The sequence below is a fragment of the Acomys russatus genome, chromosome 13 (genome assembly GCF_903995435.1).
Source record: "Acomys russatus chromosome 13, mAcoRus1.1, whole genome shotgun sequence".
In the NCBI taxonomy this organism is placed as follows: Eukaryota; Metazoa; Chordata; class Mammalia; order Rodentia; family Muridae; genus Acomys; species Acomys russatus.
In genome coordinates this window covers 15623620-15640960 of record NC_067149.1, presented here as the reverse complement: position 1 = coordinate 15640960, position 17341 = coordinate 15623620, and the positions used below count along the sequence as shown (strand labels likewise).

At 44.3% G+C, this 17341-nt stretch overlaps 1 protein-coding gene across 2 annotated transcripts in view; it reads right to left on the bottom strand.

The window, feature by feature from the left end:
* Positions 1–17341, bottom strand: part of Aak1 (AP2 associated kinase 1) — a 145086-nt gene that overhangs the window by 63022 nt on the left and 64723 nt on the right. For both annotated transcript variants that reach the window (XM_051154858.1, XM_051154859.1), the window contains exon 2: positions 8227–8345. In XM_051154858.1, the coding sequence (XP_051010815.1) occupies positions 8227–8345 (119 nt within the window). The remainder of the gene's footprint in view (positions 1–8226; positions 8346–17341) is intronic.

Below are 17341 nucleotides of genomic sequence, written 5' to 3'. Positions count from 1 at the left end.
TTAAGAGCACTGCTGCTCTTCCAAAGGTCCTGAGTTCAATTCCCAGCAACCACATGGTGGCTCACAACCATCTATAATGTGATCTGATGCCCTCTTCTGGCCTGCAGGTGTATATGCAGACAGAGCACTGTATAAATAATATATAATTTTAAAAAAGAAAGAAAGGAAGGAAGGAAGGAAGAAAGGAAGAAAGAAAGAAAATGTCTGGTTCTACGAGTCTGTGTGTTTGACTCAAGCTCAGGCTCTAGTGTGGTCCAACAAGACAGTGGAATTGCTCCTGGACAGCTGGTCCGGCTTCACAGAGTCTTTGGGAAAGCTGTTCTTGACTACCCTAAGTGCAAATTCCAATACTCAAAACGGCAAAGTTATCACAAGAAGCAGCCTCAAAGTATCAAGTAAACACTTGAACTCTCAACATCAACAGTAAAGCTCACTGCATTTCCTCTGTGCAGTGTATTAGAAACACTGCTGACATAGAATAGCAGACCCATTCCCTGCAAAAAACAAACAACAGTAGAAAGATGCCCACAGGAGACTTCTGGAGACTTATGTGAGGTGTCTGTGGATCACTCTCAGAACATCTGTGTAAGGAAGGGGCTGCCTCAGAAGAATTGACCCTCAACCATAAAGTGATTTTTCACTGCTTTGTTTGCTACTGTTAGGAATAGTAATGAAGTATCTGTGTTTTCTGATGGTCTTAGGCAACCCTGTGAACGGGTCACTGACTTACAAAGAAGTCATGACCCACAGATTGAGAACCACTGTGCTAAGAGGTGGATCACAGAGGGATTTCTTTTCCTGCGAAGGTGAGGGAAAAGGTGGTGGCTGCACATCGCACTAAGATGAAGAAAAGGGTAATTCAAGTGAGTTCAGAGCTTTTGGCCTAGAACAAAATTATCTTCAAAATGGGATGAGAAAGAAACTTGATGAGGTAGCAAAAGCCTCAGTACAGCGTCAGAGCACAGGTCAGAGAGAGAGAGAGAGAGAGGGGGGCATGAGAGGCATGAGAGGCAGTCTCCAGAGCTCAAGCTGTATAAAACAGAAAGCATTTCAGACCCTACCTTCCCTCTACTTTTTTTTCAATCTTATTATGGACCTCTCGAGAACTCATTTTTACTTACACAGTCCAAAAAGTAGGAAGAATTGTAGAGAAACATCTATTTTAAATAATGTGTATGTGCATATGTCTGTGTGTGGATACATGCACATGGGCATGCACACCTGAGGGGCTAGAAGACCCCTTTAATAGACTAAGCACCTCTTTAATAGACTGGAGTTCCTTAAAGATGAATGAAGGCCATTCTAGTAGCTGAGAGAAGCTTATTTTACTTTAGTAAGGCGTGTTTGGTGTAGTTTGGTTTTACTCTTTTTTCAACCTCTTCATGACCCTACACCTCCTTTCTAACTCTTCCAGGGTATTTAATCACAGGCAAACAAACACTACAACTCCAGTCAGGAGTAAAGGACTCTCTGGGCTGGCCCTCAGTTCTGTGGAGACCACATTGAGCTTCTTCTGCCATCTAAGTCCGGACTCTTTTCTCTTCCCTACGCCTGTTCTATCCCCCTTCCACACTTAGCCTTTACTGTCAACTTGACACAAACTACATTTACCCAGTAAGAAGGAACCTCAACTGAAGAACTGTTTGGATCAGATCAGACTGTGGGCACATCTGTGGGGCGCTCTCTTGATTGCCTGATGGAAGGGTAGGGTAGGCAGCCCACTGTGGCGGTACCACTCTTAGACAGGTGGGTCTGGGCTGTATAGAAAGCTAGCTGAGTGTGAACCAACCACACTTGGGAGCAAGCAGTCAGCAGTGGTCCTCCACGGTTGCTGCTCTGACTTCTTCCTGTGTACTGTGACCTGAAAGTATAAGATGAACTAAATCCTTTATTCCCCAAATTGCTTTTGGTCAATGTTTCATCAGAGTAGCAGAAAATCAAACTAGAATTTTTTTTCCCAATTAATCTTGTACTTACTGAATAGACCTTTGAAAATGTCACCTATAGTCCTATTGTAGAACACTGTATCTCGGATTTTAATAGGACTATGGATCACTGAGGGATTATACTGTAAAGCAGACTCTGACCTGGTAGCCCTGGCTGCTCAGTAGACTACTTCCGGTACACAAGGAAATAAAGAACATGTTCATCAATCAACTCTAAGCCAATGTCTACCATAATAAGCTTTTGGCCTGTACGGAAGCAGGCCATCAATCCACCTTCTGGCACAAGCCCCCTCAGTGGCAACTGGATGCTTATATCAACTACTTCTTACACAGGTGCCAAGGCAACTCAACCAAGCAAGAATGGTGTCTCCAAAAGGTGGTAACGAGACAGTCTCATCTTTGACATAACTTTTGAAGGTACTTTGGCTGCCCCTTCACTGACAGCTGTGTTGCTTTGCTATGGTGTTTGTTTGTGGTTTCGGATAGGGATGCCCCCAGGAGATGAGTACTGCAGGTCTAGTCTGATTCATGAGCAGTAGTCCAGCACTGCCTGCCTCTGTGACACCATTAACAGAGCTGAAACCTACACTCTTTTCTTTTGCCAGCCACAGCCCTCTATATCTACAATCACGTTGAGTTAACCGACCTTTGAAATACCTAAATCCGTTTCTACTTGCATTGCTTCTAATATTTGCCTTCATTGAACCATGCTGGTAGAGTTGGTTTAAATGAACTAGAAGTCCACATATATTACCTCACACTCATCCCTAGCATGAGAGGCAATCCATTGTGTTAGTTGTAGAGACTGTTCTGTCATCCAAGGCAGCTGTTATATCTTCCAATGGAAACATAACTGACAAGCATGTCTTCGGTTACTTTAAATAAGTTACTCATTGAACGTAAGAGGACATAAGATAAATGGTAAGCACAAAAACTCTAGTGTCACATTTATCTCAAGAAGACTCTTGACAAAGGACTGATGTTGCCATTTTAATCCACTTTAAGGTATTTCAGAACAGCCAACTTAACTTGCTTTCTCTTACGCTTACTCTTCTTGGGAGTGCTGTAAAATGACTTTTTCCATAGCACCACAAGGTCTCAAAGATGAAGGGACACTGTAGCCAGATAAAATGCATGCACCTTCCAGCTGCTGTTGCTGATCAGGAGTAATCCCCTTCCCCAGAGCTCCCCTACATGCAAGTTCTACCACACACTGACAAGACATGCTGTTTTTTTTAAATGTATAAAATACTAAAGCCAACCTCATATTTAATGACAAAGGACTGAATGCTTTCCAAGAAGATTAAGAACAAAGCAAGGAGAAATGTGCCATTCTTATTCAGTGTAGTATTACAAGTTCTAATCATTACAATAAGGCTATCAAGGAGAAAAAAGTTTACAGGCAAAAAAGAAAACCATCTCTCATTGCAAGTTTGGCAAACTGACAGGATACAGTATAAAATTTAACTATTTCTAAACACTAGCATTAAACCCATAGGTTGTTGTTGTTGGTGGTGGTGGTTTTTGTTTTGTTTTATTTTGTTTTTTTGAGGCAGGGTTTCTCTGTGTAGCCTTGGCTGTCCTGGACTTGCTTTGAAGACCAGGCTAGTCTCGAACTCACAGAGATCTGCCTGCCTCTGCCTCATGAGTGCTGGGATTAAAGGCGTGCGCCACCATGTCTGGCTTTTTGTTGTTGTTTTTAATCTGAAATATAGTATCAGGGGCTGTCATTCAGAGGTATAACAAGCAGGGTGAGGCCTAGAAGTAAAGGAGAAAACATGCAGAATTGGTTAAAATCACTAAAAGGAAATTAAAAATCTTTGCTATAAATCTAAGAACATTTTACAAGCTTGTATACAAAAAAGCACATGATTGGTAGTAAAAGATACCAAGACCTAAGTAGATGAAAATGTAGACCATGTTCATTTATTAGAAGATCCCCCACAGAAAAGATAATCAATTCTCCCCAAATAGAAATATAGATTTAATGTGCTTCCTATTAAAATTCCAGATTACCAAAATGTATATGCAAGGTGATATGCTGTAGATTGAATGTGAAATGTCCTCACAGGCTTGCATGTTCGAATACTTAGTTCCCAGCTGCTGCTGCTGCTGTTGCTGCTTTGTAAGGCAGTGGGGCCCTGTGGGAAACGCAAGGACACTGGGGGTGGGCTTTGAGTTTTTATGATCTAGCCCCACTTCCGGTCTCTCCTTGCTGCTTGAAAACACAGTGTGACTAGTGGCCTCACACTCATGCCACCACACCTTCCCTTACATGACAACTGTAACCCTTCTTAAACCTTGGGCCGTAATTGCTCTCATTAGGTATTTGTCACATTGGTGAGAAAAGAAACTAATACACTACATGGACTATGGACTAGAGTATTATAAACATTATGGGGAAATGAGAGAATCTTGTTTGATAGCTGAGCGTGGTAGCATACATCTATAACCGCAGAACTTGATAGACAGAGGCAGGAGGGCCAGAAGCTCAAGGCTATACAGTTTAAGGTACCAGGCTGCAACATGAGACTCTGCTTTAGAGAGAGAGAGAGAGAGAGAGAGAGAGAGACACACACACACACACACACACACACACACACACACACACACACACAGAGCAAGAGAGGGAGAGAGGGAGAGAGGGGGAGAGAAAGAAGGGGTGAGGGAGGGAGGGAGACACTAATGGTGGAAAAATATACATATAGTTGGTAAGAGAACAGAGAAAGGCCTAGTTTTGGACCCCCATAATTTAAGTTTCTGGGGGTGGCACTGGGAGTCAAGCCTAGGGCCTTGTGTATGTAGACAAGTACGCTACCAGTAAGCTACAACTACAGTTCAAGCGCCATGTAACACCCAGCAGTGCAAGGGTTACCTTCTCAGAACTGGTACTAAAACAATTTGCCATCCATAAGCAAAGCAGAGCTTCAACAAAAGTCTCACAGTTTATTGAAAAGTGAACTAAAAATGGCTCATGGATAAATGTAAAGTGTAAAACCAGAAAATTTTAGAGAAAAAAAATAGGAGAAAGTCTTTAGACTTGAGAGCTAAACAAAAACTTTTAAAAAACCCAGTGCACATGAGGGAGCTGTTGGTGAGCACCTCCACAGGACAGGGTGAAGCAGGAGCTGGAGGCTGAGCAGCAGTGAGGCCAAGGGAGAACAGCCCAGGGAACCCCACAAGAGGAACAACTGCTTCCAGAGAACTCCAGCTAAAACTCTCCACGAGCGCAGGGTCCATCCAGTCAGGAGCCCAGGACAAGTCCTCCAAGCGTTACAGCACAACACTAGCCACATCTGCATACTTTACCATGACGTGCATAATGAAGGAATGTCTGGGATCACGCTGCTGAGGTGTATACAGAATACTGAAAGCTAAGGAGGAGCAGATACAGGTCCTAGTGAAAATGGCCCTATGGGAAAGTGGCAGTGTTATGGCCCAGCAGGAAATGTAGGCGCAGTAGTTCCCTCCCACCACAGTGCTAAAGTCAAAGCTACCACAGTCAACCCACTGGCATTCCAATGAATGCGTGATGAGAATAAAGCTGATGCCAAGGATGGGGTGTCCTGCAGGATGGAATAGCTAAAGCCTCACATCCCATGGGAACAGTGCCTGAGATGAGCTGAAAACCAAGAACTAATATGGTTCGGGAAATACATGCAAAGAATCAACTACCATGATGACCTCTAGGACCCTGAGATGGCACAGAGGATGGTGTGGTCCTGCTTCATGTTTCCTTGTTACCTAGTTGACTTTAACTTTCAAAGAATAAAAATTAATTAAAACCAAAAAGAAATTGTCACAGTCAATGCATCACTGAACCAGAACTGGATCCCATACAACTAAACTCCTAATTGGACCTATTAATTATGAGTTTTCAGGCCTGTGCTTTTTTGGTTTCTCCACTAGCACAGAGCAAGCTCTCATGTTTCCAAATTAGTGGGAGAAAAGGAAAGAATGAGGTCACTTTTTTTTTTTTTTTTTCGAGACAGGGTTTCTCTGTGTAGCCTTGGCTGTCCTGGCCTTGCTTTGTAGATCAGGCTGGCCTTGAATTCACAGCTACCCCCTGCCTTTGCTGGGATTAAAGGCTTGTGCCACCACCTCACGGTGAGGGATCACTTTTCTAATGTAAGAATGGGAGGGGCAGCAGCAGAGATAGGAAATGAAGTGTGGGACAGTGGAGCAAGCATGAAGCAAGCAAGGTGGGAAGGATGAGAAAGGGAAGGGAAGGGAAAGGGAAAGGGGAAAGGGAAGAGGAAGAGGAAGAGGGAAGAAGAAGAGGAAGAGGGAAGAAGAAGGGGTGAAGGAGGAGAAGGTAAGGGCAGTGAGAAATATCCAGGACCCTCCTACGTATAGGAGACAAGCAGGCTTAGGACCTTAGACCCACTGCAGATAGACCCATGTGGTCTTGAGTCTTGGGAGCGGGCTGGTTGGCTCTGCAGTATTAGGTCACTCCCAAACACTTTTAGTTTTAGGCACCTAATTTTTATTCCTGCTTTTCCCAAGGCTTTAAAACTGAGAGCCCAAAGGAATCACCTCTAGGTGTGCATATGGATCTTCCTCCGCCACTACGCAAGCACTCACCTCAGCTGCTTACTGAGCTACTTTCCACACCTTGAACAGTATGTCAAACTATGAAGCTTCTGGTTTTACGTAACTTGCATTGTGATGGCAGAACTGCCTAAAGCGTAACAGGTGAAGCAATATAATTGGTATAAACAAGTAACAATTATATATTTAAAGGCTTCTATTATACACTATGTCCAACAGAAGCAAAAACAACTAATAACAACTAACAAGCTCTCAAGAAGTTGTCATTTTCCTCTGATTATAAAGCCGTGGTCACTTTTTCTTTTAACTCCAGTTGCTGTTTCCACAGTAACACACCATTTATTTCATCATAAACATACCAGCATGTACTTCTGATACAGACTCTTAACTAATGATAGAAATTTAAATCTGCACAAATTAGGAAGTTTTTAAAAGATGTTTTATGTTTAATTATGCATCTCTGCATGCCTATGTGCATGTGCATGCATGTGCTCTGAGAGGCCAGAGGCCACAGACTCTGATGCTAGAGCTACAATGGTAGTTGTCATATGGCTGTTGGGAATCAAACTCAGGTCCTCTAGAAGAACAGTACACACTCTTAAGTGCTGAGCCATCTCTCCTAGTAAATTTCTTTGTTTTTTTAAATTAAAAGGAATAATTTACCAAATAAAAACTACAGATCTTAATGTGTTTGAGTTCTGACAGTTATATATTCCTGTGTGAGCACTACACAAAACAAAAGGTTCCGACAGTACTGTTTTCTGGCCCATTTCCCAACCCAAATAATTATTTTCTGACTTCTAATGCCACAATGAATTTGCTTATTCATGAACTTTTATAAATGGAATCACAGGTTATTATGAACTATTGACATTATGGCCAAACGCAGGAAGCCACTCCAGCTGGGGAAAAACAAAACAAAACAAAACTGTAAAAAGTGTGAAGTTGTGTCAGGACATGTTCACAGGATAAAGAAAGGCTCAGGGGGGTTGGCGACCAGACCAGAACAAGCGGCTGGTAACCGGCCAAAGGCAGAAAGAGCAGCTCCCAGAGAATTGGGCTTTCAAGATTAAATGCTTTCCCAAGGTCCCAAACTATTTCTGAACTAAACTGGTCTGTTTTCCCGATAAGCTCCTTTCCCCTCAATCTCCAGCTGAGGTGATGAAGGCAGGAACAGAATCAAATACACCCTGGTTGTTGCTCCCACTTCTTGTAAGATCTTGTTGCCAGCTCAAGGAAGAGTGACAGCCCCTGCCCAGTGACTTTCCTAAGGCAGCACAGTATACCCGTGCTTTCCACAACAGGGCGAATGCACACATCAACTTTTATCAGTAATGTCACACACAGGACCTGCAAAAGCTCAAGCCAGACAAAACCCCAGCATGAAGCGGGGGGACCCCGAGTGGAGGAGCTGCCGGCATCTGGTTATCACTGGAGGAGGAAAGCCCTGTCAGTGGTGATGCCTGGCGCCAAGCACACGGCAGGGCGGGCGCCACACCTAGGTGTAGTCAGCCAACACAAACTGGACTCGGGGGGGTTTTAAGAGAGAGGACACAAAGAGGTGGGTGAGTAGAGAGTTTGGGGGGACTGAGGAATCTGGAGAGAGTTGGGGTAAGGAGATGAATATGATAATTATGAAACTTTCAGGAAATTAATAAAAACACTATTTTAAAAATATGTAAAGTTAAAAAAGAAGAAAAAGCAATAGTTAGAAACCACCGAGGCTTACCATGATCTGGATTTCCCTCTTGCACACCTGGAGGTCATGCTCATTGTTGACAAACATACGTTTCAAGGCACATTTCACCCCATTGCTTGTTCTCACCAGAAAGACAAGAGCGAATCCACCTGGGAGAAGAACACACAGAGAAGCTCTTTTGAGTAATGTGCAAAGTCCGTCAGGAACTCAGGCTGCTGCTGTCACCTCTCATGGCACTGACGCTGCTGTCAGCCAGTCTTCAGGCTGTCCTGGCCCAGACAGCATTCCTGTACTCTTAGAACTTACAGCCAGAGTCAGAGAAGCCATGAATCAAGGAAGAGCAACTACTTTCTGCCCAGTACTTTCTTATCAGAGAGGCTAGAAAATTCTTCTCGTGCCTGCTAACATAAACAGTTGTCGCTTTATTTCAAGAATCTCCTTTTCCTTTCTTCTTCCCCTCCTCACTCCACCTTCCATACAGGTGTGACAGGAAACTCTGAAGACTCCTGCACTCTGTCATTGCATGTACTATTGAGAGGTAAGACCCAGTGTGAGTGAGCTGTTCACAGTGGGCATCAGGACTGACCAAAAGACTTCTTTCCTTTAACAAAGGCAGTTGGCAATTCATTAACCTACACTTATGTAACTTTACCTAAAATTCTCCAATGTGCTACATTAGTTCAGTCTTGTAGATCCACATAATCTTAGAACTCCTAACTTCTACCTCACTCCCAAGCACTGTCTGAGGTGTGCTACGCCTTTGTTAAGAGGGTCAGATAGGAGTCGGGTGTGATAGCGCACACCTTTAATCCCAGCCCTCGAGAGGCAGAGGAAGGCGCATCTCTGGCCTACAAAGGGAGTCCAGTACAGCCAGGACTATAAGGGAAACCCTGTCTCAAAAAACAAAAACAAACAAACAAAACAAAACAAAAAAGAGGGTCATATAGTCACAGGTCAAAGTCTTGGAAGAAGCAGCAGTTCTATGGAACACGCAGCCCAACTCCCTGCCTTACATACCTTTATCACTTAGCTCATATGTCCTGTCATCAATCCTGTGTAGTAAAAACATCACTAATCTATTCTTTGCACAGTTGGCACAAAGTGGATAGAAGTAAACACAGAGGGAAATCATCAGTATGAGAACCTGAGTTGAGGTTGTTACATAGTTTTTGAACTAGCAGCCATTTGCAAAATTGATAAACCGATAAGCAACTAATAGAGATCTTAGGTCTCTGAGAACCAGGACTCAGGGTCCACTTGGAACTGTTTGAAGTGCCCTGAGGCTCGGTGAGACTTTAGTACCTGTCTGCTGATGTCCCTAGCACTTGCTAGCTTTACTGTCCAAGCTAACCTGAGTGGGGATCTATTCTCTGTAGCCACTAGAGCCGTTCTCAGAAAGCACTGTTCCTCAGTCTCAGAAAGCACATACATCGAAGCCGGGCACTGTGGCGCACGCCTTTAATCCCAGCACTGGGGAGGCAGAGGCAGGTGGAACTCTGCTCAAAGCCAGCCTGCCCTACAAAGCCAGTCCAGGACAGTCAGGACTATACAGAGAAACCCTGTCTCAAAAACAAAAACAAAAAAGCCACACATATATCATTCTATAAAAATATGTTGATGGACTCAGATGAATCTAAATCCACATTGTGATCAACATTTATGAGAGATTGCTTGTCTCTCTACATCACTACAACTACGTTCTTTGCTATTCAGATAAACACTGAAATTTCCCATAGAATCTATAATAGTAACCACTATGCCTTTAATATTTTCTTTTTTAGAAAACTAGCTTTTACTTTGTTGGAATATATTAAACTGTTCCAATATCAATTTTAAATGAGGAATTTTTGAGTACTTAACTGTAAATTTTGGTTTTTCGAGACGGGGCTTCTCTGTGTGGCCCTGGCTGTCCTGACACTCACTTTGTGGATCAAGCTGGCCTCAAACTCACAGACATCTACCTCCCTCTGCCTCCTGAATGCTGGATTAAGGCACACACCACTACACCCAGCTGAGTACTTACTTTTTAAAAAAGAACACCCAGCATCAAAAACTGTCCTCTCTCTCTTCCTCTCCATCCCTATTTCTTCCTAAATTACTCTTGTTTTTGAGGTAGGGTCTCATGTGTCCTTGGCTGGCCTTGAGCTAGTTCTCCTGCCACTACCTTGGTAACTGCCAGGATTATTAAGTGTGTATCCCTATACCCAGCCTACAAATCTTAAATTCCAAGATGTATATTTTTAGAATATACAATTTTAAAATAGATACAACAAAAATTAAATGCAAGAACTATGTATCAGGTTCTGTCTAGTAGTACACACATATATACTGTAGAACCACTTATCTCTTCCCCCTCCTAAAATAAACATTGTTGGAACCATGGTATATCTTACAGTTTATTAGAATTGGAGGAAGCAGTTGTACAATTATATCAAACCCTTCATTTACATTAATAATTATTTATACACAGTTCAAGAAGGTATTTATTGTGCTAGATATTTTGAATACTCTATAATTTCTTTCAATTATAAACTTGGCAGAGTATCACCTATAAAAAAAGCATGAAGCCCCCCCAAAAATGTGTTTTGTGGGTAAAGAAACAAAGAGAAGCTTTAGGAGCCTCACGCTTAGTTGTGGGCAGAACCTGGAGTGGTGTCATTCTCCTGACTGCTCAAAAACTTGTTCCTTCCACTTCGTCTATTGTGGCAGAAGCCATACAATACCTCTTCATTTAACAAGGCAAAAGCTGACATCTCTGCTGAACTAAATGGACAAATAAATATGCTCTTCACTGGAAATACGTAACCCTTCATTTCACTGACAGCAAAAGACCAGAAATGACAGCCCTGGCTCCACAAAGGTTAAAAAAAAAAAAAATGACTTGCAAGTGTGTATGTTAGCTCATAAACAGTTCAGCCCACTTCCTGCCTTTATTGCTTGAAGAGTTGATGATTGCTTCCCTTCCCGTGACTTTGTATTTTAAAGGCATTTTAAAATGTGGTACCTAGCATCACTCAAGGACAAGCCACTCCTTTTTAAAGCAGGCCATGCTGCTGCAATGGGAGATAACAGCCACCAGATGGGAGCAGTGCTGCAGGCAGATGAAAACACAGCAAGCCAAAATGGTCAGAACCACACTATTAAGCATCTATGCCTATTCATGGGCCCATCTCATCTGTAAATGTAAAGGACTTAGTAAGCTTTGTCATCCTAAAGATGTTACCCACTACCAGTGCACAGTGGCCTAAATGGAGAGATAAAGTACTCGGTGAGGAGGGAGGGAGGCAGCACCAAAAATCTGGCACCTGGCACCTGCTTATTATTTTGCACATAAAAAGAAACCTCACTCCCTAACCTAAGCCCTGTCTACACCTTTGGGAATGGCATCTACCTGCCTAAGACCAAGAAGACAAAAGCTAAAGGAACAGGAATTCTTCTGTGCCCTTTGCTCTCACAGCGAGCCTGCCTGCCTTTGCAGTAACACCAACCTCAATGAGCATGCTTGTTAAGTGCTTTAAAAGAACAGTAAACTCGGGGAGTGTGCTTGCCAGAATGAAGCTTCTCCTTGAATTACCCAAAGAACAGAAAATAAACATGAAAGAAAAGTCTTTGAAAGGGGCAAACAGAAAACCTAGCTGGGGTGGAACTGGCCCAGATGAGGGCTTATGAAAGAGTAGCCCTGGCCTGTTTCTCAGGCCTGCATTCCCTCATCTGTGGACATAAAGACCGAGTTTACAGGTTTTATGCCAAGTTCCTCCAAGCCCTAGATTACAGATGGTTCTGCAGTGGACACAGGAAGAAACATCTGACTTGGAAGGGTTGGGCTTTGCACACAGCCGCCTCCTAGGCTTTAAATGAAGCAGCTCAACCCTTCCCTGTTTGAGAGTTCTAGAAAAGACCCTAGCCTTTTCTAGGGGGGGTTGATAAGTAGAATTAAATGGAGGAAGAAAAGCCCCAGGAGGTGGTGGCGCATGCCTTTAATCTCAGCACTCGGGAAGCAGAGGCAGGCAGATCTTTGTGAGTTCAAGGCCAGCCTGATCTACAAAATGAGTCCAGTACAGCCAAGGCTACACAGAGAAACCCTGTCTGGGAACGGGAGAAAAGAAAAAACAGAAGAGAAAAGAAGGAAGAAGAAAGGGGGGATAGAAAAGCAGCCCCTAATTACTTCACAGCTCCTTGTGAACATATTTTATAAGGACAAAGGGACATCTCCTGAAACCCCTGCACCTTACCTTTATTCCCTTGCCTATCAGGGATCTCAATGTGTCTAGCCAGGTTCTGAGGAGGAAGCTAAGCCACTCCGCTCACCTCACTCTGTGACCCCTTAGGCCCCAACACATTAGGTTCACACTCTGTTCAGGCACTCTTTATCTCTCTGAGGCTGTGCTCTACCTGTCCAGGGCAGCTGAGATGTCCTAGCAGTGTCTGAGACATGGAAGAAGAGAGCGAGCACCAAGCACACAAAGAAGGCAGTGAAGAGTAGAGTTCCCTCCTTGCTCCACCTCCCGGAAGCCCTTCTGCACCTACAGGAAACATCATCTATCACGGAGGCCTAAATCTATAGCAGCTTCCCAAGATCAAGCCACAAGCCCAGGGAAAGATCCCAGGGCTTACAGGATGACACACTCAGTGTCAGGCAGGGCACTTGAGGAGTGGGACCTGTGGCAGGACAGGAACTACCTGGCTACTCCTGAGGCAGCCACTCCTCAAACTTGTAATGGTTGTCATGGAGACATAAGGGATGCCAAGTCATCTGATTTCCAAAAGAAGCTGATTTTTTAGATGATACCTGATTTTCAGATACAGTGTTTTTTAAAATGTTTCCTAAATCCTAATCAAATTAGGCTCCAGATTAGGACAGAGCTACACACATGATCCTGCTTCCATCTTTCCTAAGAGTGCATGATGTATATGGAAGTTGTTCGTGTATTACAAGTTCCCTCTGACCACCCATAGTGCCAGAGTCCTCTAGGCAAGCACACTTAGTGTTCTGTCCACAGTGTTTTTCTGAGCCCACACAGGGATGACCAAGAAGCTAACAAACACCATCCCCACTTGACTCACACTAAAGACAACTTTGCCAGAAGTTTCAGAACGAGTGACAATTTTTAAATCTCTAGAACAGATGGCAAGAGCATAGCAAAGCTTGCACAGGAGAAAAGGTCGGCATGCTGCCTGTGTCTGCACTGACTGCAGTGGAGACTCGGGGCTTGTTCTCCTAAAATCAGTCTCTCTGCTGCCTCAGAGTGAAATCACCATGTGTCAGGTCCTTCTGGGAAACATATCAAAGCAGTCTTTCCCCAAGTAGGAAGAACTCCCAGATGGGGATACTTGGGGTATTTAACTCCTTCTCCCAGGCAGGGATGTGGGCAGAGGACAAGAGACTGGCAATACTGTCCGTGCTTCAGAAACACCTGCCATTCCCAAGCAAGTCACAGCAACCCAGGCAAAATATGGGATAACTAGCACCTAACTGCCTCTTCCTCTCCAGGCCTGCAGTGAGCAGGGACCATCTTTAGCTCAGGCAGCTCTCTTAGGAGTTTGGAAAGAATTCCCCTTCAAATCCCATCTCTGGAACAAATGGGAACAAGTTGAAAAAAACAAGAGCTCTATGTGAAGAACCACAGCACACCGGCCTGGCTTGCTGGCAGCTAACTATGACAGGGAGAAGCCCTTCCTCATGCCACCGGGCCACACCTTCATTGCTCTGCTGTCATGAACAAGCTATCTGGAAAATGTTAAAAGTGCTGAGGAGCCACTGCTTGGGTCATAGTCTCTGTTCGCTGAAATCCGCAGCTGCCTCTCCTGGTCAGAAGAGCCATGCTGTGTTCTCCCGCTGCAGTGAGGGAATCTGGAAGCAGATACTGAATGCCTGCTATCTGGTACTCTTCGGTGGCTTCTCAGCACTCCTAGAACACACACTGCTTGCTGCCTATGGCCTGAAGGCTCAGAGAGATGTCCTCTCCCAAGCTTCCTCCAGACACCTCACACCGCCTTCCAAGGCTTACTCACACAGCCCTAGCCCAGGCAAGAGCCTTCCTGCCTCCTCAGTGCTATGCACACTTCAGCCTGCCTAAGGCCCTTTGGACTTGCTTCTTTCTTGGCATGACCAGCTCCTACTTCTCATCCTTCTGAAAGTCATTTCCTTGACTAAGCCTTCTTGGACTATCTGGGGTACCAGGCCCTTGTTATGGCCTGTATCCTTTCGGTAGGTGATTCCTGGTCTGATCCCTTCTTCCTGGCACTATAGAAACTGCCGAGGGCAGGCATGAATGATTGATTCACTGTGGCATCCTTGTCACCCAGCCCTGTGCCTGTCACATAGCAAGTGCCCATGTGCTTTGTTACACAACTTGTCTGCTTAGCACTATAAAAGCTTCCAAAGCAAAACAGCAGAACAAAAATCTCTACCCAGTCCCAGCCTTCTAGTCTCTCAGAATCTAGATTGGGGTAAAGGGCCAAACTTAAGAATGCTTTCTTTGTGGAAAGATGATAAAGTTTCCCAAAGGGGAAACACTTCTCTGCCCACCCTGGCACCTATGGACAGTTTGGGACAAGGGCTACCATCAGCCTTCGTGCTCAGGCAGCATGCTGACAGTGCAGCTCATAGAAACATAACACACGCTCATCCAGCCTATAAATGACCCCTTCCCGGAAAAACAAAACAACAACAACAAGAACAAAACAAAAGACCCTTGTGCTGGAAACAAAAACCCACTTCAGCTAAAGAAAACAAGTCATAAGCTCGAAGCTCAGCCCCAGCATCCTCAACTGGAGGAGAAAGGAGCCATTCCATTGGCAATCTCCTAGGAAGTAACCAGTGTGCCAAATGAGCAGCGAAGAAAGCCATAGCTACCTCTAAAAGGCAGATTCCCTAAGCTCTGGCTCCACCATGATCCTGTGAACATTTTCCAAGGGCTCCGCAAAGATAAATTCTGCCTGGTATTCTTTCTGTTACTACCTGTTCATTCTAGAACACACCAACTTAAATCTCACCTAATGCTTTTTTTTTTTTTTCTTTCAAGACAGGGTTTCTCTGTGTGGCCTTGGCTGTCTTGGACTTGCTTCGTAGACCAGGCTAGCCTCGAATTCACAGTGATCTGCCTGCCTCTGCCTCCTGAGTGCGCTTAATACTTTCTTAGCTTTCCACATTTATTGCTGCTCCAGAAAGAGCACCTTCCGGTCAATGCGCTGGTCTGCGCCCAGTGGCCAGGCAACAGGACCCACAACAGCATCACAGGTGTGTGGTACAGAGCCCCGAGTTCTTTTGGTTTCATTACCTGTGGGCTCCTTCTTCCAGGCCACCCTGCTCTGCCCAGCACTCCTGGTTCTGGGAGATGGGCACTCCTCGTAAAAAGTACTACATATTCTTAGTTCCTAGCTAGCTGTTCACTCCAGTCTTAACTCTATGTTAAACCTTTTGCTTGAACCTCACGCCACCTGAACATAGTACCCACTAGCTGCATGCACCAGTCCCTAAGTCACAGTGCCGCATGCCAACTCAAGGTCCCCTTCTCACTAACTCATGCTGTCACTAAATTGACCATTCTCTACTCCTCCCCTAGCTTTTCCTCCAGAAAAACTGAGTCCTGTTTTTTTTCAAAGATGCTTACCTAGTATCATCTCTTAAAAACATTAATGAAGCCCTCATGCCACAGTCTAAATTCCTAAATGCAACAGTGGAATCTTCACATTTTTTCTCATCTTTAAAAAAAAATCACTTTATTTATTTACTAGTGCCATAGCATGTGTGTGGACAGAGGGCAACTTGTGTAAGTTGGCTCTTTCTCCTACCTTGCAGGTTCTGTGGATTGAACTCAAGTCATCAGACTTGGCAGTAAGCACCTTTACCCACTGAACCATAGTCCCTATTTTTCTTCTCATTAAAAAAATAAATAAATCTGAGCCAGGAGTAGTGGTGTACACCTTTAATCCCAACAGTAGGGAGGCAGAGGCAGGCAGATCAATGTGAATTCAAGGCCAGCCTGGTCTATAAAATGAATCTAGGTCAGCCAAGACTACACAGAGAAACCTTGTCTCAAAAAACAAACCAAACCAAACAAACAAACAAAAAAAAACCACACACACACACACACACAAAAAAAAACGGGCTAGAAAGATGACTCAGCTGTAAAGAGTACATACTGGTCTGACAGAGGACCAGAGTTTGGTTCCCAGAACCCCTATCAGGAAGCTCATTTCTGCGTGTAACTCTAGCTCCAGGGTATCCAATGCCTCTGACATCTTTAGGGACACACACACACACACACACACACACACACACACACACACACACACACACGTCAACTTGACTGGCTGAGGGGTGACTGGGGAACTACTTCTGGCTATGTGTTTACGAAGAATACTGATATGCGGGACAGTGAACTGAGTGGGAGAGGTCAACACCAAATAAGGGCACTGTCCAATAAGCTGGGGATGCTTGTTCCCTCGGACTTTTACTCTCCTGTGCCCCACAGATATGTTTTTACCATCGCTGCCCTTCAACATCAAGTACCCAGGGTTTGAGCCTTTAGACTTGGACTTGCACCAGTGGCCTGCTCAGAAAGCCTTGGACTATAGACTGCATTGCTGGCTGTCCCCCTCCATTAATAAGTCAGGGTTCATAGGTTCTTTGGGGGTAGGAGATTAACAAAATTTATTTACAGTGAAAGGTGTCTTTGGGATACTATTCAATGAGGTCTGAGAAAGCATACACACATGCAACCCAAAGCCAGCATACAAGACCCTCTCACCACACAGTGTGCGCTCCATCCTGACAGTCTCACTCATTCCCCCAGTGGCAACCACTATCCTGATTTTCTAAATGTTACTGGTTTTACCTACTTTAGAACCTCCTATAAACAGAATCAAACAGGGAATCTTTTTTTTTTTTTTTTAATTTTGAAGCAGAGTATCATTCAGTAGCCCAGGCTAGTCTCAAAGTCAATCCTCCTGTCTCAGTCTCCTAAGCGTTAGGATTGTCAGGATTACAGGCTGACTTAAGATTGTTTATGATTTGGGCACTTCTCCTCACCCCACCTCATCTTCCAATACTCTCTGGTCCTCTCACCTTCTTCCCACCACTGAACTTTCAGAAAAACCACAGCTTCCTCACAGTAGGTTCACCCACAGTATTCCTAAAGGC